At 40.3% G+C, this 27,590-nt stretch overlaps 1 protein-coding gene across 1 annotated transcript in view; it reads right to left on the bottom strand.

Moving 5' to 3' along the window:
* Window positions 1-473: 473 nt before the first annotated feature.
* Window positions 474-27,590, bottom strand: part of vwc2 (von Willebrand factor C domain containing 2) — a 28,052-nt gene continuing 935 nt past the window's right edge. Inside the window, exons 2-4 of the mRNA XM_037781378.1 lie at window positions 17,825-18,530; window positions 16,239-16,368; window positions 474-1,273 (exon numbers count right to left, since the gene is read on the bottom strand). Coding sequence (XP_037637306.1) covers window positions 1,122-1,273; window positions 16,239-16,368; window positions 17,825-18,451 — 909 coding nt within the window. The 5' untranslated portion in view covers window positions 18,452-18,530 and the 3' untranslated portion in view covers window positions 474-1,121. The remainder of the gene's footprint in view (window positions 1,274-16,238; window positions 16,369-17,824; window positions 18,531-27,590) is intronic.

Genomic DNA, 27,590 nt, shown 5'->3' on the forward strand with positions numbered 1-27,590 from the left:
ACCTTTCAATTTCTAAATTTTGGAAGCAAATTGGGATCAATGACATATCGGAGTGTCCAGTCTGGCTTTTATTAATGGAGTTGAAAATCCAGAGGCAACTTTTCTGTATTCCAACCTCTCTTGTTTATATTGTGATAGCTATTGAAAATGAAACCGCAGCATTACTAAATAACTTAATATCCTCATGGAAACTCATTAAATATTTACCTGTAGATCTCACACAAACAGTTCTCATCCTGGAGCTTAAAAAACAAAAAAATGCTCACATCTAAAGAGTGGATTTGTTCACGATTGTCACACTTAAAGGTTACCTGTGATATCTGAAACGCAACATTGGGTTGATCGTTCCATCTCAGTATCATTTGTTGATTCAAGTGAAATTGCATTTTATTCAGTTGGAAGTGTGTAAATGTAAAACACCATCCTCAAAGATGAAGATCTAAAGCTGAAAAGTACCATATTATGAGCATTTATAGAGCGCAGATTGGCATTTATTTGAAACATGAACACACGGTACCAAGAGAAATACAAAAAAGCACTTTCAAATCAAAACACGTTTGAACATCAAAAAAAGAAATCAGGAAACAGTCAAGTCCTCTTCAATTCCCTTCCGTTTTCTCGTTGTTTTTAACTCTGCATTTGATCGTCCTACACAGCAAATCTTCACATAGTCTAGTCTGCACTTTGGTGGTAGAGGGACGGGTGTCAGGATTTGTCGGGTGGCACCACATGTCGAGACATATTGAGGTTTTCACCTCCAAAGACAGCTGTGTGTGTTCTATACATTCTGTTTTATTGACCTCTGGTCCAATACATTGCTTAATAAAATACAGAGGCTATAAAAAATATTTGTTCACTAGTTCAGCATTAATGACTCCTATATTTGTGTATATTCATAAATAATTTAATACATAGATAAATAGATATTCTGTGTGTGGATTATAAACTTTCATAAAAGCTTTTTTTTTTTCAGTAATACAGGAGTGACTATAAATGCTGAAATGCCCGAGGGCTGCTGTCCGACCCTGATGTCCGGTAGACTGGGCGAAAGGCCGAGAGTTTACATGCGGCTTGGCGCTGGTGTTTCGTGCCAATGTCCCCTCTGACCGGCGTGCCAGTCTCTAGCTCCGCTGGCACTCGTTCTTGCTGCAGGTGGCCTGACGCTCAATCTGCCATGTGCCCTCCTCGTATGTGCAGTAGCAGATTGTACACTCATCAATCTTCACCTCTCGGCCGGCCGGTATCACTGATGTGTCCGCGTAGCAATTTGGCCCTGTAAATGGTACGAGAAAAACAGAGAAAGTGTAGAGCAAAACAGAAAACAAGTCTGATAATATGTCTCAAAATGGAATCTCACATTGGCCTCATATATTTTTAACGGGTTTCTTTTGTGTTGTCAGCAACATGTCACATTATTGAGGTCAGACTCTGAACACTGAAGATGCATGATGTGCTTTGCTCCTTTGATTTAATCATAGACTGTATATAAGATGTGCACGTAGTCACCGTGACGTCACCCGTTGGTTTGTGGACTGCAGTTTTGAAGCCTCGGTTGCGTCCGAAATCCCGCACTAACATGATGTTTAATATACTAAAATGGTAGATATTTTAGTATGTCTGAAACCTTAGATGAAACCAATAGTACGCAAATTTCATACTATTTCCGGGGAAATATTACAGTCGGCGGCATAAATATCCCACAATGCAATGCTGTAATGACAACAACATCCATAACAGACGTTGACGGACAGCTCTACTACTTGATAACGCTTTAAGTGTAAGTATAAGATTTCACTTTGATAGACATAATATATTTTTAAAATTAGTTCAGACTTTGATTCTCACAAATTGTCGTTTTGGTGACACGAGGTTGGCACGGATTACCATGGTTACACGTCTCCAGCCGGCAAGAAGGCTTTCAGGAAGTGACGATGTAAATTACTGTTAAGTGCGTCTGAAAAGATATATACTATACTGTTTATTTACAAAGAAGTATGTTGAACACATATTGGGTATGTAGTGCATAGTATGAGATTTCGGACAAAGCCCTCGAGTTCGGCATTTTGGCCGTCGCCATCTTCTTTTTTTGCAACCAGAAGTGACACGTGAGGGTGGAGCTAAGTACAACCGAACGCTGAATAAGACATTTTTAGGAGACCAAAATGTTAATATTAACTTTCATGGACTGAAAACACACTGTGAAAGGGTTAAAGTTGTAAGACGAAAACACGGACAACTCCCAGACCGGACAACGCCGTGGTAACGACCTGTCAATCACAAGGTAGCCACACTCAAAAGCATACCCTGTTTTATGGTCTATTTGACTCTAAATGCAACATAATTTACTAAATGAACATCATGCTGTATTGAAGAAGACTTGAAACTAGTGATTGAGACCATAAACTCATGTTTACAATGTTTACTGAGGTAATAAATCAAGTGAGAAGTAGGCTCATTTTCTCATAGACTTCTATACAATCAGACTTCTTTTTGCAACCAGGAGTCGCCCCCTGCTGGCTATTAGACAGAATGCAAGTTTAATGCACTTCTGCATTGGCTTCACTTTTCAGACCTGGAGGTAGCCCACTGAATTTAATTTGCTGTGGGAACTGTGCTCTAAATGAACAGAAACTTGATGATTGTTAGTGTTTTATTGTTCAAATTCTGAGTTGCGTACAGACACAGAGACCAGAATATTCATCCTTATGTTGGTATAGTCTACCTGTGTCATTGAGGTTGCACTTGCACTTGTTATTCTTCTGCGACTGGACCCACCAAGGGCACTGTTCAATGTGGAAAGTTGCATTCCAAGGACTGAACACAATTCAAAGTCACATCCTTTTGTGCTGCTCAAAGGATATCAATCAGTTTGAAATCCATGAATTCACAGGCGCCCTTGTCAGTTTGGACACAGGTGCAAATTCTGCAGTTGTGTGAATAGAACATCTTGCTTGTTTTTTAGTTGATAAACCAGTAACATTAAACACCAGGACAAATAACCTGTAAGTATTATTGCAAACATTTTATTTCACATTCACTAAGTGCCGGGGGACACTTTATAACCTCTGCCACAACCACCAACATATTGAGTCTTTAAATGAACAAATGCCAGTGTACAGATTGGAGGCAGCTAGTTAGTTGAGATAAAGTGAGACTGTGTAACATTTGAAAGAAGAAAAAACACAGTGTTTCTCTTACAAATGAAAAGCGGACTTCATAAACTATTAAAGACACCCTGCAGTCCAATTATACACTCCCTCTAATGTGACCTGTAGCTTATGATGGCTAACAGTAGCTAATGTACGCACTGGGATTTGCTGTGTAAGTGACATTATTGATAAAGAGTGTTTCTGGCTAATTAAAAGTGTCTGAGTTTTCACTCAGTCTTGTTACACAAGTCACATGATCAACAGGAAGTAGTATTATTTGGGAAGACCAAAAGTAATTTTTTTTTTATTTTATAAAGAAATTTCAATACAGTTGTTACATAGAGTATACATGTTCCGTTTCTTCATTATAAAAATTGTAGTAAATATATTTCACATTATAAAAATATAAAAATAAAATGACTTATACAACAAATAACAAAATGTAGGGAAAGGAAAAGAATAATATTAATGAAATAAATGAATAACAACAAAATGGGGTCTGTTAAACAATTGGGGTAAATTTGAAATGTCTAAATAATCTAATTGTTTTAGCCAATTTTTAAGTTTTCAATAGTCGTCAAATAAGTTTTAAAATCAGTCAATTTAAAATATAAAAGGAGGGTATTTTTTTTAAGCCATATCACTTTATGAATATAATAATTTACTAAGATATTAATCAAATGAATTATGTAAGTTTCATCTGCTGAAAAATTGGAATTGTTAAAAGTGAGTAATATATCAATCTTTGTTAGTATGAGATCTTTTTCAAATATTTCTTACTCTATTTTCTGTATTTTTGATCATATTGTAAGTGTGACTGAGAATGTCAATCTCAACGTACAGTCCTAAATTATTTCTTAGATGTTTTTTTTAATGACACTTTTGTTAAACCACCTGAAGGTGCTAAGTGTTTTCATGCTCTTAGCATTGATGTGATGTGGCTACAGATCATGTATTTGCTAATGCTGTGCTAAAAACTCAACCTTGTTACTCATATGAACCATCTTCCACTTAGTAACCTTGTAAAATATATATATAAAATGGCCTGAGATTGACCATTACACATTTTTAATTGTTAAATGTGTGTTATTAGATACAGTGCTGTAAAAAGGGAATGAAGAATGAAGCTTATTTTTGAAAAGTTACAGCATGCAAATGGCACCAATGCCTGGGTTTTTATTGTGACCAGAGTTTGTTCTTTGTATTTTAAGTTTGCCAAACGTTCATGCTCAACAACTGTGGTTATTTGGCTCTGGTTGTTACCAGTACACAGAGCCCAGAGCCCCATGCTCTTATGGCCTTCGTTCAACGGTGCATGTTGTAGTTTATTTTATTGGTGTTTCCAGAAAGCTGTATTATGGATTTAAATTATACTACTGCTCTTGCTAATAAAATCTGAGTACCACATAATTTCAACAAGAAATATTAGATACATTTTATATTATTATTATTATCATATGACAATGTTTTGATAATGTTTCTATAAGCTGAATTAGGTCAATGCTCTGACAAAGTGGGAACATTTTAATACAGACATTCATTTATATATATGAGCAGATGTATATAAGATATAAGAGGATATGAGCAGAGTTACCCAGCTGCATATTTCAGTTTTCCACAAAGACCGATGAAAGAAAGCCCTCTATGTGAAAATACGTTGTGGAACGGAGGCCAATGGGACACAAGCTAGTGGAAAGTAGGACAGGACTTCAGTTATTGTTTTACTGCTACTTTTAGTCGCCATATATCTGTTGCAATGTCCACATTCCCATATGGAGTTCAGTGCTGTTAGACATCTCCTGTTGTTGCTGGAGTGCAGGCAGTCAAAGAAGAGAATGAACACGAGAGACCGAATGCGCCGCCCTTCATTTCATTTCTCTCAGTGGAAAATAGGCTCTCATGTCTGAGGCTTTCATTGATTGTTTCCCAAAATAGTCATATTAAAGGCACTGAAAAAAAAAATACAAATACGCATTGAGATTTGTGAGCAGGCTCCTGCTGGCGTCAGTGGCCATTTTCTGACAGGATTTCATTCACATTTAACATAAAGAATATGACTTTTTGACCGGGGTCCCTTTTAAAAGTGGCATTACCTGTTTCTGACATTTTCCCCTCCAATCGACCATAAAATCAGCACAATATGTACTTATGTGCTTATCAAAATAGATTTTCCATTGGCCGTCATTACCATGCTCTTCAGACCACTGAGTCACCACTCATGGTTTATGTAGAGGAGCATTTTCACGCTGGAAGGCCGAGCTCCCGTCAAGAAAGAGATGCATCCTGGGATTACTCTGAATTATTAAAGGGGACCTATTATTCTTATTTTCAGGTGTATACTCGTATTTTGGGTTTCTTCTCGAACATCTTTACATGCTTTAATGTTCAAAAAACACTTAATTTTTCTCATACTGGCTGTGCTGCAGCACCTCTTTTCCCCCTCTGTCTGAAACGCTCTGTTTGAGCTCCTGACCCGCCCTTCCAAAAAGCCCAGTCTGTGATTGGTTAGCCAAATCAAACTCTTTGGACTCTGCTCCAGCTCCGTTCTAACTAGCTTTGTTTGAGGGCAAGCCAAAGTAGCTGCTAGGCAGGTATTATGCAAATGTGTTACTTGGTGACATCACCACGTTACGGAAGAAAACTCAACAACGCTACCTCATGACAAGTAACCGTGGCAGTGCTACTTTTGGCTGAGTTTTCTCTTCCATTCTCTGGTAAACTTGCGGCGGCGACGCGATTTGAGTTCAGGCTGGTGCACGCAAAGGGTGCACGAGCAGGGAGGCAGGGAGGCATCTGATTGGTTCTTCCCAAGCGGACCACGAGGCAGTGAATGGTAGACGTTTTTACAGGACTACAGCAGCTACAGATGACGGCTCTTTACCGGCCCTTTTTCAGAGCTCTTAAGTAATGGATCGCTGTCGGGGTGTAAAGACCATTTCAACCAATATAACAAATAGTATATACCGGAGAACATCGTCAACCCTGCCTTTAACGATGGTCGGTTATCAGTTAAAAAGATTCTGAATTAGTATCCCTACACTAAATGGAAAGGGAAAAGGCACAAAAGCATAATAGGTCCCCTTTAAAGACCCGATTCACATGATTATATCCTTCACTGCCTTGTTGTGGGTTTCAGACATTTAACCAGAGTTTTAATTAATTGCACTCACAAATTTGATTCCATGTTCAATGTGCACGTGAGAGGTATTCAAAGGTATTTTATTCCACACAAGTAAAGCAGAAATCTTGCTGAAGGCAGCCTCCCTGCAAGTGTGACTTCAAGGTTGGAATGCACAGAGTGGGAATTGTGCATAAAAACCAAATTAAGCACTGTTACACAGTGCTTTAATATAGTTCTGAAGTGCACCCCAAGGGACTTCTCTTTTTTTTATCATTTTGCAGGAAATTGGATCTCACTAATGGAAATTTTGATGTTGAAGGTAGTTGAGCCCGGTAAGCCGCCAAGAGACGTGCAAAAAAAATGAAGTACCACTGGAGCCTGGCTTATTTTTGCTGCTCAGTTCCATCCGTCAACATTGCAAGTAAGAAAGATCCACTTGCCAAGCCGACAATACTAAACATAAATGTCTTCCTTGCATCACCTATTACCGACTTTGGTACTGGGTGTGATGGGAAGACTTTTGTCTTGTGAGAGTGCCTCTGTCCTCAACCAGTGGCTGGAAAAAATAAGAGCTCATAAATCATCCATTATCTCTGAAGTCGCACTGCAAACTATAAACACTGCGGGAATTGCTTCCCCAACATCAGGTACAGCATAACAATGGCTATTTTCTTTAGACTAACAAGGTCTTGAGCCACTCTGTTGTATAATTAAGATGCTGATAAACGGGGAGTCTCTCAGCTGCAGCCACCACATTTCATTGGACGGCGGCACCCGGGAGGAGTGCACTGGCACATCAATCAATGTGAACAGTTTGCAGAGGCCTGTCAAAATTTCAACCCTAACACATTTATAAGTCTTCAGATGAACACGCACACACCCTGTCGGAATAACAACTCATCCTGTGGCCCGGGCGGCTGTCGCTACTGATTCATCATCATTAGCGGCATTTAGAACACAGTGTCTCGAATAAAAGACGCATATGTCAAGGATATGCTAGGAGAGAAAAATGCGAAAAATAACCGTGCACTTTACAGAATATATCAAAAGCACTTCCTCCCGGAGCTGGGATTAAACCACAGCCTGTCATTCACAGTAGCATGACACTCGTCTGTGTTAATTAATGCATGGATGCGGCGCCACTGAGCTCGCTCATTGCTGTCACCCTGTTATTCTGCCATTCATATAACACCCACCTTTTTGTCATTGCTTCATTAATATAATATATCCCCCCGTCTCTCCATCACTCTCTGCCTCTCACTCCCTGTGGCAGAAAGAGGTTTTTATAGGCACGTCAGGTTTCACAAGAGCTTTTCAACAACAGGCAGAGACAAATGGACTGTGCATGTGCATGAACAGTTGGACCCAAACTGTCACTACAGCGTGTTAGAAGTTGGCATGGGCAGCGTGTGAAAAACATGGCCATTAGCACCTGTGGCGTTTGGCTCCGTATCAGCGCCAGATAATGGACAGGGAAACGAGGACACATCCCGATCATCACACATTCTGAGATGTTAAAAGAAAAACCTGCAGATCTCCATTATAAGGTAATGGAAAGAGAAGAATAGCATAAATCACTCATCTTAATGCATTTCTTGAGTACATTTGCATTATAAATGCAGAATAAAAATGACCTTGCTTTGGAAAGACAGGAAGTGGGAGAACTTTGAGGGGATGATTATAACAATATGAATAATTTCTTCCAGAGATGCTGGTTCGGACTTTTAAATATGAACCACCACGCATCAAAGCTGCAGTTTTTTTAATGAAGTGCCACCTCATGTGAATGTTTATTTGCATATGTTGTCTGCGGCGACTGCGCCCACTGATAATCTTTGTGGCTGAACAACCCAGCTGCACACAGGCACGACTGTCACGACCGATGTCCTTCACAGGGACGGAGCCACAAACCCTCGCCAGCCATCACAGCGGCGTCCAGGTGTCAGACTTCACTGAGAGATTTACTTCAACCTCATAAACAGTATATTTAAAGCTTTGACGTCAATCTCGTTACTGACTCTCCGTTTCTGTATTGTGAAAAAATGTATTCGAGAGTCACATTAACGTTGACTTTCATTCAGAACAAAATTAACAAACCGAAGCTGAAAAACCTCAGTGACCCGGCGGGACTCTAATTGTTAAGACATTATGTGACTAACTATTAGCTTCATCACAGCGACCTTTTCTCCATGGAAAATTGCCTTTAGATAATAAAATATAGCTGTGATGAAAGAATTAAACCAAAAGGTGAAAAATGAAGAAAGAAAGAGAGCATTTTGTGAATTCATTGAATGATGCAAAATGTCCTACTTTACCAGTTTATCTGAAAAAATAAATCAAAGTACGCTTCAGTTATTATTCCTGATTACATCATGGCCAACATTGTGTAACATGTTACAACAGACACCTCATACTGAATTCATTACTGGTCATCAGTATGTTTGTTGTATACTGAAGTAACTTAATAATTTAAAGAGAAGCAATCGTTCTGTTATTAACTGTTTGCGAAACAATTTGCACGTTTGCCAAACTCATCAGGTATTCTTCATCCTCAAATTAGTTTCCCTTGTATAAGAAAAGCATACTGTGTTTGAAAATGCAAACATTGGAGCATTGTCTTAGAACAAATAACATCCTTATTACGTTTTATATTTATAATATTGTACTATAACATTAGGACTAACTTCCCCCTCTATAGTACACGAACAATGCTGCAGTTTTATCTTCATGTCCTCTATGGATCATCAGCTGAAGAGGGTGCAACCTTTAAGCCTGGGACAAGCAACATTAGCCTCATTTTTCAACCCTGTCTCCTGAAAATTACATTCCCAACAACTAAACTCATTCTCTGTTACTTTTTGAGGGAAATGTATTTTCTCCCTGATTACGGTCAAAGTTTTAAACACGTGGTTAATGTTGTCAATTGTAACAAAACAGAATAAGAATGCAACAAGACCACTAGGTTATGTTTAGTAAAAGATCATAGTTTGGCTTAAAATAAGTACGTTTGTTATGTAACTGAAGTATGTAACGTTAAGCGTAACATTAAAATGAGTCAACGTTGACTTTTGGTTTCACACGGGACACGAACAGCAGCAAAAATGACATCATCACGTATTGTGTGTAAAGCTGTTGCAGCGCTTTGTCACGCATCTCTGAATTTTTGTCTCTGTCAAATAAAGGTCAAAAGCCAAAAAAATAATCTTAAAAAAAATTATAATAATAATGAATAGAAAGACGGCAAATTCCTTTTTAAATGTTTTAAAAGTAGAAGATCTCTATTTTGCCAGCTGAATCAAATTGTTTATTAAACCTTTCAACCTTCATTTCATTATAATCCATTTATGTCTTGACTCCTTTCTTTACAGGGATTGTATAAATGTGATCAAGTATGTTCATGAATATGAGATATGAGTTTACAGTTAATTACAATTCGGCTTTGAGGAGTTTGGTTAATGACGTTTTGCTGGTCACACTCGTTGGCTCCTTCCTTCTTCACAGAATCTTTTGTTTGTATGCCCTCTGCCGTTTCCGAGAATACTGCAAAGAACAACGCGTTGAGCATGAACGCCTTTGTGAGTGCTTGTTGCTTCGCGCAAGTATAAACAAAGCTTCATACCGCTCGTGTGCGCCAGCCATATATATTACTACGGTGGATTTTGTGTAGCATGTAATTACTTTTTGATTTGGACCCACAGTTTTCAAATCCTTTGTCAGGCGATCTTTAATTTATTTGATAGGCGTGACTCATATAGTTCCATATAAGTCTGCAAACCATCTCTGCGGCTCTGCTCAAGCTTTTCCGCAGAAGTATAGATTTTGCAGAATTTGTTTAGAAACGTATTTGTGATAACGTCAAAAACAAACGTAATCTGGGACAAAATATGTTTCCCTCAAAACGTGATTGACAATACAGTTTTGTCGTCTGGGAACGTCATTTTTAGGAGACCAGGCTGCAGTTTTTTTTAGCATTACATCATGTATATGTAGCAGCTCAACCCGGTATCAAAGGAAGGCGCATAAATAGCACGACATTACAAGAACATTCTGCGTGTCATAAGGACACATTTTAGGCTTTTTGTGTGTCATGTGTATTGCGCTTTTTGCGTGTCTTTTGTCCGCCACACAACAAAACTACAGTAACGTCCGCAGTTAGGTTTAGGTAACAAAACCACTCACTTAGGTTTAGGAAAAACGTCACACAAACGTCACTAAAAAACATGTGACAAACTAACGTGATTTACAAAACAAAACATTGTTTCAAATTGTGAATTCGATGGTAAATTATCATTATCATCATGCTGTCATCGTTGTAAACTATTTGTGAACAGAAAGCTTGACAGCCGTAGCAACAGTAACTAAGGGAAGCAGGGCTTAGCGAACAGTCAATTAGAAAGGAGCAGTCGTCTTTTGCATTTATTGAGTGTTTGCTACGCTACTCCTTTTCTGTGTTGTCAGGATGAGATGAAGGCTGCTTCAAATTGACAAACCAAACCATTTCACATTCATATAAACAACTTCCCTTTCACTCTTTTTATGTATTCCTTTAAAAAAAAAAAACCTGCCACATCTTTAAAGGCGCTCGATGAATCATGCCTCTCTTAATTTAAATGAGTCTCTGACCCTCTTGGCAACCAGGCTACCATGTCTCGTGTTGCTCTATTTGAAGTGATTCTGGCTCGGGTTCAGGCTGTTTATCACACCTCCCACCCCCCCCTCCAACCCCCCAGATTAGTGTTGACCCTGTCTGAGTCTGGAAGAGCACCACTTGTTTCCTCACGCGTTGCCAAGGCGATACCCTGCAAGAGCAAAGGACAAGAGGGAGGGAGCCGCGGCCACGGAGAGAGGCTTCTCCTGCATAGATTGTGTTTTTTTTCTGCTAAGCATTCTTCAAAAGCAGATGCTGCGAGAGAGAAACACTTAGAATTTACACCTATATTGTAGAAATAAAAACATAACACTTCAAGTATAGAGAGCATGTTTTCCCTCTTTGACTTAGGTGTTCTTTGCATGAGTCAATATTGTTTAATTAAACTTTACGGTGGCGAGCGAATAAACTTTAGAGGGTATGAAACCATTTAATTGCAATGTGTTCCAGTGCTTTGAGATAATGAGTTAAAAATGATGAGAACCTGCCTCCATTCACAGCTGTTCTTTGATATTCATGAACAACTGTCTGGGGTGGATGTTAGCGATACCTCTCGCTTTCATCTTCCTCCCCTGGCTCTTCCCCAAGTGTCTCCTCGCATACAGGCTGAATGACACATCTGAGACAGGGTGCTCTGCCATAAGCATTGATTTTGCATGCCTGAAAAGACCGAGATAATGCCCGCGCATATTTGATGAACTTATCAAACATTGAAAATACTTCATTGTGATTTAAATCAATAGTGAGGGAAATGGTAAACAGGAGAAATGAGGGTAAAAGACGGCATGACTTGTTGAATTAGAAACCAAATCTTCCATTTTCTCTACTTTTCTGCTCTTTTTATACCTTTTTAATGCTCGCTCTTAAATTCTACAACACCGTTTTCTTTCCTTTTTAGTGGCGTTACACATCTGGTTGTTTTTTTTATTCTTTCCCATTAATGAGCAGAGCTTTGATGTGACACGTCGGGGTTCCTGGAAGGTCTTAACATCTGTCTACGCCTCAAGCAACATCTGCAGACAAGACAAACAACAACACCTGAGCGGGAACTCTCTGACGACCTCCAGTAACCTTATTTTACATCATCAGTATTTCATCACGGAGATACGGCTGCGGCGCTCTCTCGTATCGAGCGCTGCATGATCAACGGTGGTGGGATGGGAGTTGACAATCAATGATCCCCATCTTTTGAATCAAGGCGCCTGTAATACCTGGCGAAGACGCGTCATGAATAAAAGACAAAGTGAAATCCGATGTGTAATCGTTTTGATATTGATACGAGTTGACGGAAGATCAGTAGTGTCATTTGGAGTGATGTCTCATTTACTTCCTTTTACGTCTGATTAATGTATCTTACAATTATTTGATATGGTATCCCCTATATAGTTCATCATTTAACATATTATGTTTACTTTAAGGTGTCGAGTCAAGCGTGAAATGAAATGCAAATGCAAAGAACAATTAAGCCTCCAAAGCAACATGTTTTTGATGGATTATCCCCGGACAGAGACCTCCATTTACTCCAGGTGACCAGCATTGTGCAGAGTCTGACACTTACAGGGATGTTTGGTGATTACAGAGAGTGTTTACACTTCCTGTTTACAGTACACACACACTGACACCCCCATCGGCTCATTAAATCAGAGCCAGAAATATTCCCTGCCCAATAAGAGGTTGTTAAACACATTCTGCTACAACGATACTCAACTACAGCTCTGATATTCAGCCTGAATATGTGAAAACACCAGCAGGAGGAATGAGAAGTCTAAATGACTGGCATAAACCTAAAAAAAATGTTTATTTTTAACACACAAATCTCACCTGCTGCCGCTTTAAAAACATTGTAGCCTGACTGCTGCGCAAATGAGGCGTAAATGCTGCCAAAGGCTATTTCTGCATCTTCATAAATATCACTGAGTTCCTGTAGATTACTCTAAAAGAGTGCAGGACCGAGCTGACAGGTTGCATGACGATGTAGGAACAGAAATCTAATTTTAGCAAAGGGCCGTACAGGTGTATGTGCGACGGAGAATAATATGACAAATAGTGTTTTTCATTGCGTTGCAAAGACGCAAGTTGATTTAACGCTGTTAGATGACTGACAGTTGGCTTGTTTGGACATGACACTCTCCTGGTTGAATCATCACTACAAAAAAGGAGCAACTGTGTGTTAGAGATATCTGGTTCTTTGATATAAAATCAGCGGTACAACCTGTGTACATAAATAATTTAAGGGAGAAGTTAACTCCCATGGTGCATTTTCTGCAAGAAATCTACAATCTGGAGCTTAAATTAATTTACTTTTGGGTTTTTGAATTAAAGGAACAGTGTGTAACATTTTGGGGGGTATTAGCAGAATTGTAATATAATATTCATATCTATATTTTCATTAGTGTATAATCACCTGAAACTAAAAATCATTATAGCTTAGAACAGGGGTGCCCAAACCTTTTGCCTTGGAGGGCAAAAACTAAAACTTAATGGTGGTCCATGGGCGAAGAGCAAACGCTATTTTGTTGTATTGTATTGTTAAGATGCAAAATGGTACTAAGATCCCAAGTTCCCTTAATTGAAATGCCTTTTGTCCATTTGCCACTGTCTCTGCCTCTCCATTTTTTTGTTACCTCACTCGTGCCAAACTGAATTCCTGCATGCGCAAAGAGTCACTCTGCCTACCATGCTTAGATTATGAAAAATAATTAACAGCGATTAGTAATATAATTTTTAAACATAAATCTAAATTTGTATTTTCCGCTAGAAACATCTGGTGGGGAAACTTCGGCCCGCACCCCACTTTGGCCAACCCTGGCTTAAAATGAACCCTTCATATCTACATAGGGAGCGGGTCCTGTTCACGGAGTCCGCAGTGTTGCTTCGCCATGTTTCTACAGTAGCCCAGAACAGTCAAACCAAACACTGACTCTAGAGAGAGCCTTTCACATTTTTACGTTACCTAAAGGCCACCGTAGTTCTCCGACACGCAGAGTGCAAAACCGTGGTACCGCCAGCCGCCGTCTGACTTCCGTTGCTCCTAAAGTAGTGTTATTATGGTAAGGATGGCCTCTGAGCGAGGAGAACGGCATTACCACGGTTTTGCACTTGGCGGCTCACATTACCGCAGTCATGGAAAGGGAGGAGTGAGCGGAAGGGTACTCAGTTGGTTGTAATCTGCAACCACACCACTAGATGCCGCCAAATCCTACACACGGTACCTTTAATTCAGCAACCACGCTGCCATGTTTTGTTAACAAATTCAATGACAAAGCCTCTGCCTATTTCCTCTGCCCCTTTCTTCTTTTTTCTTGTATTATGTAGAGCCGTCCACCACGCCAGGCTGACAAAAACAAAGATGAAATACTTCAAATTTAAGGCCATAAGATAAACCTATAGTGTTGTTAAATCATTCCCGAGACTCCTGTGTTTCTATGTTGAGGAACATTGAGGATATCAATAAGAGAAATGGGAGTGGGGTTACAATACCTGTTACCTGTATTAAATACTCTCTGCCTGGTTATAAGCACACATATTTCAAACTAGACGCCCCCAAGTTATAGTGCAAGTTTAGAGAGCTCCTCCAGAGACACAAAAGACATTATACAACTGTGTTCACAGGCTGAGTACTAACCTTGATGAGTAAGCTGGTCTCAATGTGTAAAATCGGTGTAGTGCCACTTAACTCACAGACAGTATTTCTTATTCAGACTGTGACAGCATTAGTTGTGGTCAAGTAGCTTGCCGTCTTAACCATGAGCTCTGTTTATTGAATGGTAATGTGTGGTAATCTTATGGTAATCGGGACTGATGCCATCTTAAAATTGAAAATCCTTATCGGCTGAACGGACCCGTGGATTTGGTGGGACTTTTGAATTCAGATCTCTTCCGTCTGCAGCATCTGTGCACATCCTGTACTGTATCTACATCTGTCTCCTGGACTGATGTGCCTGCGAATGTAACCCACCAATTCCACTGTGCATTTCACAGGGGAAAATGTGGAGCGCTGCCCAAACTCTGAACAAAGCACTTTCAGCATGATCAATATGTGCATATCTAAAAAGTGGGTGAGCAGCAAAAAAAAAAAAAAGGGAACAGAGGAGCAACAAGTATTCCCCGAGATTACAACAGGCCAATATTAATAGAGTGAGAAACGCTCCGTGACTACTAACTCGAGACTTTTAATTTGAGTGGGACAACCTCTGATTCATAACTAGTCATGAAAATTCATTACATGCAAATGTTTATGATGTGTTACGATTCAAAAATGATACATGAATTATCCTAATGTGATATTCTGGATGTAATTATAAAGAACTAAGTAGATGGTAGTGCTTTATAAGGCGTTTTGTGGACATTTTGTGTATTTAATCCAGTTAAATTATCTCCTTGATATATTTTGTGTCGCTTTTGAGGCTAAACCTTTTAGTAAACTCACTTGCACAATCCGTTATTTTCTGTTTCTCTTGTGTGCATCATTTTAATGTGTAAATGACAAACGGCATGAAAATCAAAATATCTTGCTTGCAGTTTTACTCAAAAATAATATAAGTAGTCGTGTTGTCCAATAAAGCGTATTTATGTGGAGTGTTCTGTGTAGCTCGTCTCTAATCATAGGGATTTTGTCCTCATGCAGACTGCTGCTCGCTCTTGTTTATAGCAGACAGCCCTGCGCCACTTTAAGATTCCAAGTCAGAGATACATATCGCAAGTCATCATTCTTTTTGCTGAAGGAAGCAATGTTGCTGACATTGCCATGTTGCATTAGAGTCACACCAAGAAAACAAGGGAGCATAATCTAGGACATGCTGTCTGGAATCATCCCAAACAACTTCAGATAATCGACTCTGAGCCGCGCAATTCCTTCTTCTCAGACGGGCCAAAGCTTTCAAACCAGCAGGATCACAAACCTACAACCCCTAGCAGCGAAAAAGGCAACCAGACCTCAAATCTCTGCACCAGAGAGTAGTGACGGATTTGGAGCGTCAGCCTCCCATCAGATAAACTGAGCAATTATAAGAAATTAAGACTGAAAATGACTCAAATGTTTTACACAAAAACAGGCCATAATTGCTATATTTCATTACCTCAAATATGCACTGTGATATGGCAAGAGACTGCAAACACTGCAGTGCAGCATGCTGGGTGCTTTGCGTCAGCAAAATGAGCATCGTGCTACCTTGGCCTCATAACTCCTGTTGAGGTGCCCTTGAGCAGAAACATTTGACACTAGTCTGCTCTGAGTGGAATTACTCAGCAGCCACCACTGGCAGACTGGTTGTGCTGGAATAAAGTGTTCACCGCAGTGAAAGAAATGCTCTCCGCTCACCTGTCTTGCAGATGGGACAGCACTGATCCGGCTCGTACTCTGGGTCCACACACTCAGTCTGAGGGCAGGCAGCCACGGAGCACAACACCTCCCCGCTTGGCTCACACCGGCACTTCTCACACGGAGACACCTGGATGGCAGAGACGAAATGGTAATTAAAACCCTTATAAACAATTCACAGATACACGTACACAAAGACAACAAAGAGTCTTCCCCTCTTAATTAATTATTTGTTATCTTTGTCTCTGGCTCTTTGTTTTGTCTATGTGTCTGTCTCTCTTTTTCCACTGTTCTCTACAGCTGTCTTTGTCTCTCTGACACATAATAAACTTTATTTACACACACAAACACACAAACACACACACACACTCGCACCCGTCTGGCTTGTTTAATACAGTGTGCATTCAATGTCACAACGCTACATCTATGAGGAAGTCCCATCCTTCTAAGCTTCACCACCAATGAATGCCTCATTTCAAAGAGAGCCGAGTCGAGAATTGAACTTCACCATCCAATCAGGGGATATAGGAAAATCAATAGCAATGGGAAACAGGAGAAAGATGCTGCCAATTTTCTTGGTGCGTGAACAGAAACATTAGAAATGATGGGTTATCCAAGCGCTCCTGTAGTTCTGGAAATAGAACAAAATGTGGGACAAAAGCTGGGGCTGATAGTATACAGTTACATCCAGCTCCTACGTTCCCTGTGAAAGGCTTCATTTAGCAGCCACTTGTATGAAGCCACACATCTTTAATCTTAACAAGAGAGCAAAGGTTAATTCCACCAGCGTTGCTGTAGATTGCAGAGGCTTGCGCCTCCGCATGACACTCCACTGTGAAAAAAATGGAGCGAGGCAGCACTCAGTGCAATGCCCAAGAACTTAGCAATCAAGCATAAAAACCTGCCTGTTGCTTAGTTTCAAAGCACCCCCCTCCACCCCCCCGCCGCACAGCACAAAGGCTGACGTATGTCTCTTGTGAAAGTAGAGCTTTCTGTACATTTCCCTGAGCACAGACTTGACATTGAGCTGCTGGTAACACCGCGAGTAAGGAGGAGGAAAATGCCATATTAGCCTTAGCCTCCTGCTGAGACACTCGCCAACATGAAGAGAGGCATTAAGCGCTGGTAAATGTAGACGTAACACCGAGACTGTGGTGCAATCCTAAGTCAAGCCTTTCAAAGAGGTGTCAGAAGATAAAACATTAAAGATCCGGCTGGTGTATCTCTGTGTCTCTTCACAAAACACCCACATGCAGCAGCGTGCTCTGCAGAGTTGTAACATTACTATAACTGCAACTCAATCATGTGCATCAACAAACTGAATATGGAAAGCACTGTGCTGAAGCAGGCATCGCTTAATTCAGCCTTCAGTAATATTCAGGCGTTGTGAGGAAAAAAAAAAAGACAAGTGCTGACCTTTGCCATTATAAATCTGCCTGCCTGCTCGCTTGCATGCTGTGAGGCAAGGTAACTCGTTTCTGTGTAGTGGCTGTGATAAACTCCATGGAGCAGCCGGGAGTGTTCTGTCAGCACTTCTTTCAACTTTGAGCATGTCAAAAATGAGTGAATGCAGTTAATGGGCTCACCTTAAACTCTTCCAGCGAGGCGTAGATCTTGCCCCGAAACTCGCAGTAGTTCTTTTTCTCCCTGCACATCGGGCAGCACTGGCTAGTGTCCACTTTAATGCAGCGAGGGTGAACCTTGGGACATTCGGGCTTGCTGCACAGAGGGCCCTCGTCTGTGCAGAGGCAAGGGCACGTCGAAGGGCCCGGGGTGAACTGCTCGCCAATGGCGAACACAAAGCCGCTCTCATCCATGCAGCCTTTCCCCCTGTAGTCTGGGTAGGCGTACTCGTCGATGGCGTCCAGGGAGACGGTGACGTCACTGGTGGGGCCATCGTCTATTTGGTTCAGGCTGTCCTGTACAGTCCACAGCTCCTGGGTCTTCCCGCTCTTAGATCCTGAGCTGAGGTTCGTCCTGGCGCGGCTCACAGCAGTCCTGTTGGCGCCCAAAGCATTGATCTGAGCGCCGTATCCCAGCGGTTCCTCTAGGGCCTGCTCGTCCTGATGTTTGTCCTCCCTGGCTTGGGTCAACACTCTTTCCAGACGCTCTCGGCTCGCTGGTAAGGTCGCTATAGGGTTGCACTGAGCGCCGCTCATCAGGAACCCCAGAACAAAGAGAACTTCTGCTGTCATGGCAACGGAGTGCAGCATCTCTCCCCACCACCAGCGAGGTGGGAAAACACCTTGGATCACATAACACACTTCACATCTCAGGTGTGAGCCACTCCATCTGGAAAGAGAAAATTAAACTGGGGTTATGCGCTCAGTATTTTGTCACTTTTTTTCTCCCAGGTGTTGGGTTTGTTTCATTTAGCCTCTGGAACATTGCACGAAATCCGAGCAAACATGAAGCAAACATCCCGCTGAGTCTGACGCTAGTCTGTAGGATCAGTGAATTGGATCATCAGGACAGCAAGTATTCATAGGGCTGTGTTAGGAAATCAATACTGCTTCTTACTGTAACACTTCCCTGCATCAATCACTTCCAGCAGTGACAGAGTAAGACAAAAATGGCCAAAGAAGGACCTGAATCTAACACTCTTAAGCTTCTGCTCTTCTTACGGAACAAAGAATCGGGATCAATGTCTGCTTTTTTTAAAAATGAATCACAGTCAACTGTACAAAAGCAGAAATTGATTTGAAAATAGAACATAATTCCAGTCTGGAAAGATGAATCTACTCTATAGCTGACAGAAGAAGTAGCCATATCAATTTCTAAATGAAGCCAGATCTTTTGCAAAGTGCCGCGTGTGCATCAAAACTTTTCTCTAAAAGAAATTAAATAACTCATCGGTTTGTTTTAATCAAAAGTAAAAGCACATCACTTTCTTTTAGCACTGCGAGGAATCAATATACAACAGCTCATGACGAGTGAAATCTCAGGATCAGCTGCAGACGTTGCAGATACTGCACATTTTTTGAAAATGTGTTTGTTTTTGTCTCTTGCTTAACTTGATTTACTGCGGCGTCTTGAAATTTCAGTGCTGCTTTGCTGCGTTCGGTGGCCTACTTCCATTCATCCGAATCTCACCCAATGTTCGGTGTCATCTCTGAGCTCTGTTTAACGGGCTGCAGCCGTGTTGACATTTATATTATTTGGAAAAAAGGTGAGATCACTCCGTATTGACTGACTCAATAATTAACTGTAAAGTCCTGTCGGCGCTGGCTTAAGAATAGTTCACCATATTGATTAATTTGTCAGTGAACACAGCTAATTTCCAACAGAGTGATTGGGAGGACTAGACGTGAGGTGAAGAGCAACAAAGCGTTAAATAAGCAATCCCGTCTAGGTGTGTGTTAATACACAGGGAGAGCAGAGATAATGCCGCGACAACCAGCCGCATTAATTTCATCCAGCTCCAACTACGGAGCCTCTCTATATGTTTTAAGTCATGCATTTTGATATTCATGAATTCCTGATCCATTCTGAGGGAAAGGGGCTGAAATTGACTGCTGGCATGCCAGTGGTATTTGTGCGGCGTTTTAGTTGAATTGCTATGTTTGAGGCAGAATCCTTGGAGCTGCTGTGGAACGGAGAGGAAGCAGAACGAGGTGCATACCGATAACGCTGCTGCAGCTGAGGGAGAGAGAGAGAGAGAAAGAGAGAGAGAGAGAGAGAGAGATGAGCTCAGGCCTCATTAGTAAAAGGACCTCATTTGGCTTTTCTCAGCCTCACCTCTCCACCTTAACAGCTGTTACTAGCTGTCGCACTGATACTGCTGCTGCTATGCTCTCCATCAGGATTGAGCTTTGGGTGGCCCTCAGGCTGGTTGTCAATTGGGCTCAAACTAGCCACAGCATCACAGCATCTTAAAGGCCTAGGCAGCCGATAGATCTATAGTTTTCTCACTGTTAACAAATCCCATGGAAAAATCCCACCAAAACCAGCAACAAATTGATCCTACTAACAAGTACTATGTAAGTATAAGTGTATCCGAAGCCTAATTTAGCTTATTCCTCTGTGCCATAGAGCTCCACTGCTGTCAAAAACACATCAATGAGCCACACTGTTCCTGCATGTAGGCTACAATGTGATATTCCAATTGGCATAGGCTATATTCAGTAGTGTAGTCTCACGGATATACAGTATACCCATACTACCATACGATTTAGTATGCCAGAAAAAGATTTAGTATGTCGCACATTCCTATCACAACGTCCCGTGTGAACATGTAAGCGTTATTGAAATGCTACTACGAGGGATGTAATGTATTTTACAGAGTTAATTTGGACGTAAAACATCACAAAATAGTGCACTCTAGCCGTTAGCTAGCTAAAATAACTTTTAATAAATGTTAGCACCAGTGGGCAACCTCCATCTCATCAAGAGGCGACTCCTCTGGTTGCAAAAAGAAGTCTGATTGTATAGAAGTCTATGAGAGATGAGCCTACTTGTCACTTGATTTATTACCTCAGTAAACATTGTAAACATGAGTTTATGGTCTCAATCGCTAGTTTCAAGTCTTCTTCAATACAGCATGATGTTCATTTAGTAAATTATGGTCCTGTTTAGAGTCAAATAGACCATAAAGCAGGGTATGCTTTAGGGCGGGGCTATCTTGTGATTGACAGGTCGCTACCACGGTGTTGTCCGGTCTGGGAATTGTCCGTGTTTTCATCTTACAACTTTAACCCTTTCACAGTGTGTTTTCAGTTCATGAAAGTTAATTATAACCTTTTTGGTCTCCTAAAAATGTCTTATTCAGCATTCGGTTGTACTTAGCTCCACCCTCTCGTGTCACTTCTGGTTGCAAGAAAACAAGATGGCAACGGCCAAAATATCGAAATGGCAGTCCACAGAGCGACGTCACGGTGACTACGCGCTCTTGTTATATAGCCTACAGTCTATGCCTGCTAAGCAGACTAATGTCATTTCAGATATAATATAGGGCACTATCCCTGTCTGTAGCTACATACTGTATGTAAAACCTGCTATAAAATCAGTCTGGATTTTAATGGAGATTTGTGCCAGCATTCAGTATCTTTTTATATATAAAAAGATACTGAATGATGGCAGAAAATCCAGTTCCAGTGTATAAGTAATGGTAATCACATCAGCTGTCACAGTGACCAGACCTTCTCCAGAATAGGACCCGACTCTGCCAAATATTAAAAATCCCCCTTTCCTCAAATATTCCCACACTGGCTTCAGAAAGCTTTATAAAGCTGGATTTTCTGCACACAGTAAACAGCAATTATAACATAATAATACAGAAGACGATACCTTGGAATGGTACCTGTGCAGTAGCAGAAAATTATTATTATCTGCCATAATTGGCTAATTTCACAATAATAAAGTTGCATTTTGTTATTCTGCTCTACCATTAACGTTGCACATTTAAATGCTGACAGGCCCTGTGCTATTACTTTTTAGCACTGACGATATTTACACTTTTCAACTGACGTTTAAATGTTGCAGTGGCTTCCTGAACTCAGTATTAGCCTCGGTGTTTGCCAGCAGGAGCGGGTTCAGTTATTATCGTCAGTGTGGATATAAACCCCTCTGTCAAAGGCCAAAGTTCTGTTATTTATCTCAGACTAAATGTTGCAGTGGCTTAGGGAGAATTAATTGAAAATGTCTTATTCAGCGTTCAGTTGTACTTAGCTCCACCTTCTCGTGTCACTTCTGGTTGCAAAAACTAGCCAGTTACAGTAGTGTTGGCTGAGCTCAGTTACACCAAGTTAAACACATACACCGTTCTACTGCTATAAATACTCTCTTTAGCATCAAATGTCTATTAATCCATTGTTGAAAATAGTCCCCCAACATTACTCTTAAATTCCGTTTGAGTGACTTTTGTTTAAATCTACTGCGCCTTGCTGCTTTAAGAAAATTCAGCACCTTCTTGAAAATAGAAACTACTATATTTGTGATCACTTTTTAAAGATTCACATCTTCAGCAGAAATTAATGGGCTGTGGGCTGAGTGCCACACAGCTGAGAGAAATCTCAAAGTACTGAGAAGCAGACCTGCACATTGTTAGTTTGGGTCTTTTCATGCATTTGTTGACAGTGAGACAAATATAGAAAAACTGCAGCCCTAACCTCCTTTAATATTCACTTTAAAATCCCATAAAAGCTAAATCTTTACGACCGTACGTTGATTCTCTGCATCTGCAGATTAAATGATGAGCTACATTCATTACATCCTAATGCCATCTTTAATATAGATCTCATCTTTTCTAATTAATTCTCAGCCACACAGCAGCATGTGTGTCAACTTTTACAGGCTAGATTGAAACACATTTTTTGCTATAGCAATATATATATAGCATATGAACATTTTTTTTAAGATGGCTTTGTGGATACTTTTTTACACCGCTTCTCAGGTTCAAGCGATTGCAAACTTTCTTAAATTTATAGTGTTGCATATAAGCCATTTGGTGAAAGGTCGTGGATTTATCTTTGCCCTACAGCCGTGCAGAGAATTCACTTTTTTTTTTGCTTCACTGCTCTATCTTGAATACTTGCAGAGCCACTCTGGCTGGAAATAAAAAGCATAACTATGAACCGACATAAAGATACAATACAGTCTCCAAACATCTCTGCAGCATAGGGGAGAAGCTTGTGTTATGGACTATTACACAGACAAATTATGAGAATTAATTTGAGTGTAATGAGCTCATAATATGTGATAAACTGCAGCCACGGTTCTGTAAAGTCTCTTGTAGGATCAGAACATGTTGTAGAAACAATCTGTTTTTACCAACAACAGATTCATAAACTTTGCTGACCTGAAACGGCCCGTGCTCTGTAAAACCTTATACTGACAACTAGTTGCAGCCATCAATCATTCAGCAGCATACCAGAGTTTATATAAGCCAACATCACTGAGTTCATTCACACTTCTGACACATTTGAACACCCACTTCAGAGCAAAAATCAGCTCTGCGAGTGGAAAAACAACTCTCCAATTAACACTTGTCAGCTCCAAACAATTATGACTGGAAAACAAACACTTATTAACGCTGGAAAATTAGCTGTATATATTTTTGTCTTGAAGAACAGTCACCTTTTTTAACCGCAATCAAGCTGAGCGGTCATCATGTGGTTTCCCGGTTTCTGCATCTGTCTGGAAAGAACTCAAATACTGAAGCTATTACCAAGTGACATGAAGTGCTAAAATGGCATATAAGTCCAGCCAAAATGGTTAATTAAAAAAAATATATATATATAGGAACAATATTTTAAAAAAAAACAGTCACATTCTTGTGAGTTTTAAAATGCAGTTTGTACTGCACTGTAATGGTCTAGTTTTGGGAACCAAGCAGAAAGTATCCCGTGGTTAAACATGCATTATAAAAACAGCAATAAAACCTAGACCTCCACTTAGCTCTACTGTTGTGCTGCGTTGTAATCTAATGTTGTTTCTTTAATTGATTTTCGGTTAATAAATAATGATGCAAGCAGAAGCTGTGAGAAGTGATGTAGTGTAAACTGGCTAACACCCGGGAGTAACATATACATTTTAAATATATATATTACCACAGCATCTGTGCTCATATCATCAAAGTTTAATGGTGGAGGGGCACAAGAGTTTAAATGAACTGAGTTTCTAATCCTCCATCGAGCCATGGAGTCAGCTATACGGTCAGAGCTCAGAGCAGCGATGTGAAAGATGTCAGTTCAAACCTGACAGGTCGAACAGCGGGAAGACCTCCGCTGGAAACTCAACAGCTGAGGAAAGCTCCTATTATTTCCACGAAATACAATATTACATCATTAGAAGTCAGTATCATTAAGGAAAACAATCCTTCAGTGAGTAATAAATTAACTAGTGTTAGAATTACAGACGTGCTTGTGTACAGTATGTACTACTGTGATATACCAATATTGGCTGCAAGCCGGTCTCACGAGAAGGCGTATAATAGCATGACATTACACGGACATTCTGCATGTCATTAGGACGCATTTTAGGCTTTTCATGCGTCATTTGTATGCCACACAACAAATCTACGGTAACGTCCGCAGTTAGGTTTAGGCAACAAAACCACTCACTTAGTTTTAGGCAACAAAACCACAAACATGGGGGTGGACAAATATGCTTGCTTTATGCAAATGTATGTATATATTTATTATTGGAAATAAATTAACAGCACAAAACAATGACAAATATTGTCCAGAAACCCTCACAGGTACTGCATTTAGCATAAAAAATATGCTAAATGCATAACAAACTGCAGCCCAACAGGCAACAACAGCCGTCAGTGTGTCAGTGTGCTGACTTGACTATGACTTGCCCCAAACTGCATGTGATTATCATAAAGTGGGCATGTCTGTAAAGGGGAGACTCGTTTGTATCCATAGAACCCATTTTCATTCACATATCTTGAGGTCAGAGGTCAAGGAACCCCTTTGAAAATGGCCATGACAGTTTTTCCTCGGCAAAATTTAGCACCAGTTTGGAGCGTTATTTAACCTCCTTCGCAACAAGCTAATATGACATGGTTGGTATCAATGGATTCCTTAGTTTCTTATAGTTTCATATGATACCAGTGTCTTCACTCTAGCTTTAAAACTGAGCCCGCTACAACCTAGAAATTGCAATTTGCGTTAATCCATTAAAGAAATTATTGGCGTTGAAACAAATTTGCTTCAACATATTATTATCACGTTAACTTTGACAGCCCTCAGTTTGTCAAATTTTCTGTAGATATTGCAATAATATCATTATCGGGAATTCTTTTGGCCATGATAATCGTGTAGTGAAAATCTGACATTGTAACAGCCCTAGTACTGTATGTACATTATATAGTGCCTTCTGTTTGTTTTTTAACAGACCAAAACATACTTGGTGACTTTTCCTAATTCTGTTAAAATTGCTTATAAACATTATTTTTCTCAGAGGCTCAAACATGGTTAAATACAACATATTTGTATCTGCTCTATACTTGTGACTGGAGTTGACAGTCATTTTTATGCAGCACCACCTTCCCAAATCACAAATAGGTGTGCTTGTATTTATGTTATTGGAGTTTCATAAGTTTGTTCATAAGTAATGTCACTATGTAGGACGGGTGATTTGTTGAGCAAACAAGGGAATATACTATTTGTTCATGAATAGCCCATTCAACGTAAGATACTTGTAATAACAATACTTTATGCTCATTTCCTAACATTGTCACATCCATCAAGTGTGCAAGCTAAGCTTGTGGCACGGAGAAGAGTTACCGCTTCAATAAAGCCATTAAAAAGACATTATTCATATTTTTACACCCCAAACAACAAGGATGTAAAGCCAACGTCAACAAAACACATATCAGACACAAATATCCGACCTTTGCCCGGCAATGTTGTCGTTTCAGATATAATATAAGGCACTATCCCTGTCTGTAGCTACATGAGCAATATGTAAAACCTGTAATTAAAATCAGTCTGTATTTCAATGGAGATTTTGTGCCAGCATTCAAACATACTGAATGCTGGCACAAAAATGCAGCTCCAGTGTATAAGTAATGGTAATCATATCAGCTGTCAGAGTGACCAGACCTTCTCCAGAATAGGACTCTGCCAAACATTAAAAATTCCCCTTTCCTCAAATATTCCTGCGCTGGCTTCAGAAAGCTTTATACAGCTGGATTTTTTGCACACAGTAAACAGCAATTATAACATAATAATACAGAAGACGATACCTTGGAATGGCAACTTTGCAGCAGCAGAAAGTTATCATTATCTGACATAATTGGCTAATTTCACAATAAAAAAGTTGCATTTTTTTTGTTATTCTGCTCCACCATTAACGTTGCACATTTAAATGCTGACAGGCCCTGTGCTATTACTTTTTAGCACTGACGATATTTACACTTTTCAAATGACATTTAAATGTTGCAGTGGCTTCCTGAACTCAGTATTAGCCTCGGTGTTTGCCAGCAGGAGCGGGTTCAGTTATTATCGTCAGTGTGGATATAAATCCCTCTGTCAAAGGCCAAAGTTCTGTTTATATCTCAGACTATTGAACACAGCCGGTTTGACCACTGAGGTGCAGCAACAATGATTAATCAAGCAAGCAGAGACTGAACCTGGCTGTTAGTTCACGGTTCAATGATGCTCACCATCACATTGATTTATGACTCATAAATTATTGTCGTTTTCATTACCCAGCAGAGCGAATAAGGCCCGTAAGTATTGACACAACAACCTGAGCTCGCAGTGAAATTTGAGCTCCACCTTGACTAATAAGATACTGTTATTCATATAGATTGAATTGGCAGTGCTTCAATAACTCAAAGCGTGGCGGTTCAGATGTGTTAAGGTTGACCTGCCTCTCGCTTTCCTCTTTGATGTCACTCAGAGAGGTTTCTTCCAGGGAGGTTGATAGCTGTTTCACTCACACAATAATGCTATAAATAGGGCCAAATGTACCGAGGCAGCTCTCTCATCTCCAGGAATTTTCCACACATGAGCCTTGTCTGTTTGTTCATTTGTAATTACCGTTTGGTCTTAATAAATGTGCAGGAATATTTGCAAATTTGATGTGCCTGAAAAGCTTCATGGTGGCAGAAAGTGATAAGAGAGAAAGTGGTGAGGCTGACTGCATCCTTCTTGTCTTGATTTCTGTTAACGTGTACACAGTTTAAAGTCTGACAATGAGCCTCAAAAACAAGCACATTGTCTTGGAGGATAAAACTCCTGTGATGCACCCTCTGTAAAATCAAAACTGGATGTCATTGAGAGGAAAACCATCTCCTCGGGGTTGGAATTAACTCAGACAGACAATATGCCCTCGCCTGCCGTGTGCACTTCATTTATAGCACATTACAGATTCTCCTCGTTGCACTGCCCCCAACATCCCAACATGCCATCAATGGCACACGGGGAACGCAACAATTTACTCTGAGGTCTACTTCAATTTATGACAAAGCAGATCATGGGGGACAAGACGTGAAATGTTTAGACAGCATTGGCTAGTAGGCTTGGATCTGACAGGGCTGAGAAAGTATTGAATTAATGATGCCACATTTGAGAAGCTCATTTTTATACAAATAAACAGTGTGAAATGATGAAATCCAATTAGAGCAATAAGGGACACTGAGGCCGGATCCGAGAGTATTAAGCCATCTGCCAGTGAGTACAGATTGCTGCAGGGCTGCCTAATTGAATTTTATCCTCCGACTGTAAATCTTATACGAGTGACCCAAATCAGAAGAAAGTTTGCCTAAACGTGCCAACGCAAAAGCGACAGCCCTTGCAAAACTGTCACATGATCTTAAGATTATGTGCTGTGGAACAAGGTGAGAATTTGCTCATACACACAAAGCCCTGCCAGGAGAAGTCTGGAGCAGAGAAATGC

This window comes from Sebastes umbrosus, chromosome 10 (assembly GCF_015220745.1).
Source record: "Sebastes umbrosus isolate fSebUmb1 chromosome 10, fSebUmb1.pri, whole genome shotgun sequence".
Lineage (NCBI taxonomy): Eukaryota > Metazoa > Chordata > Actinopteri > Perciformes > Sebastidae > Sebastes > Sebastes umbrosus.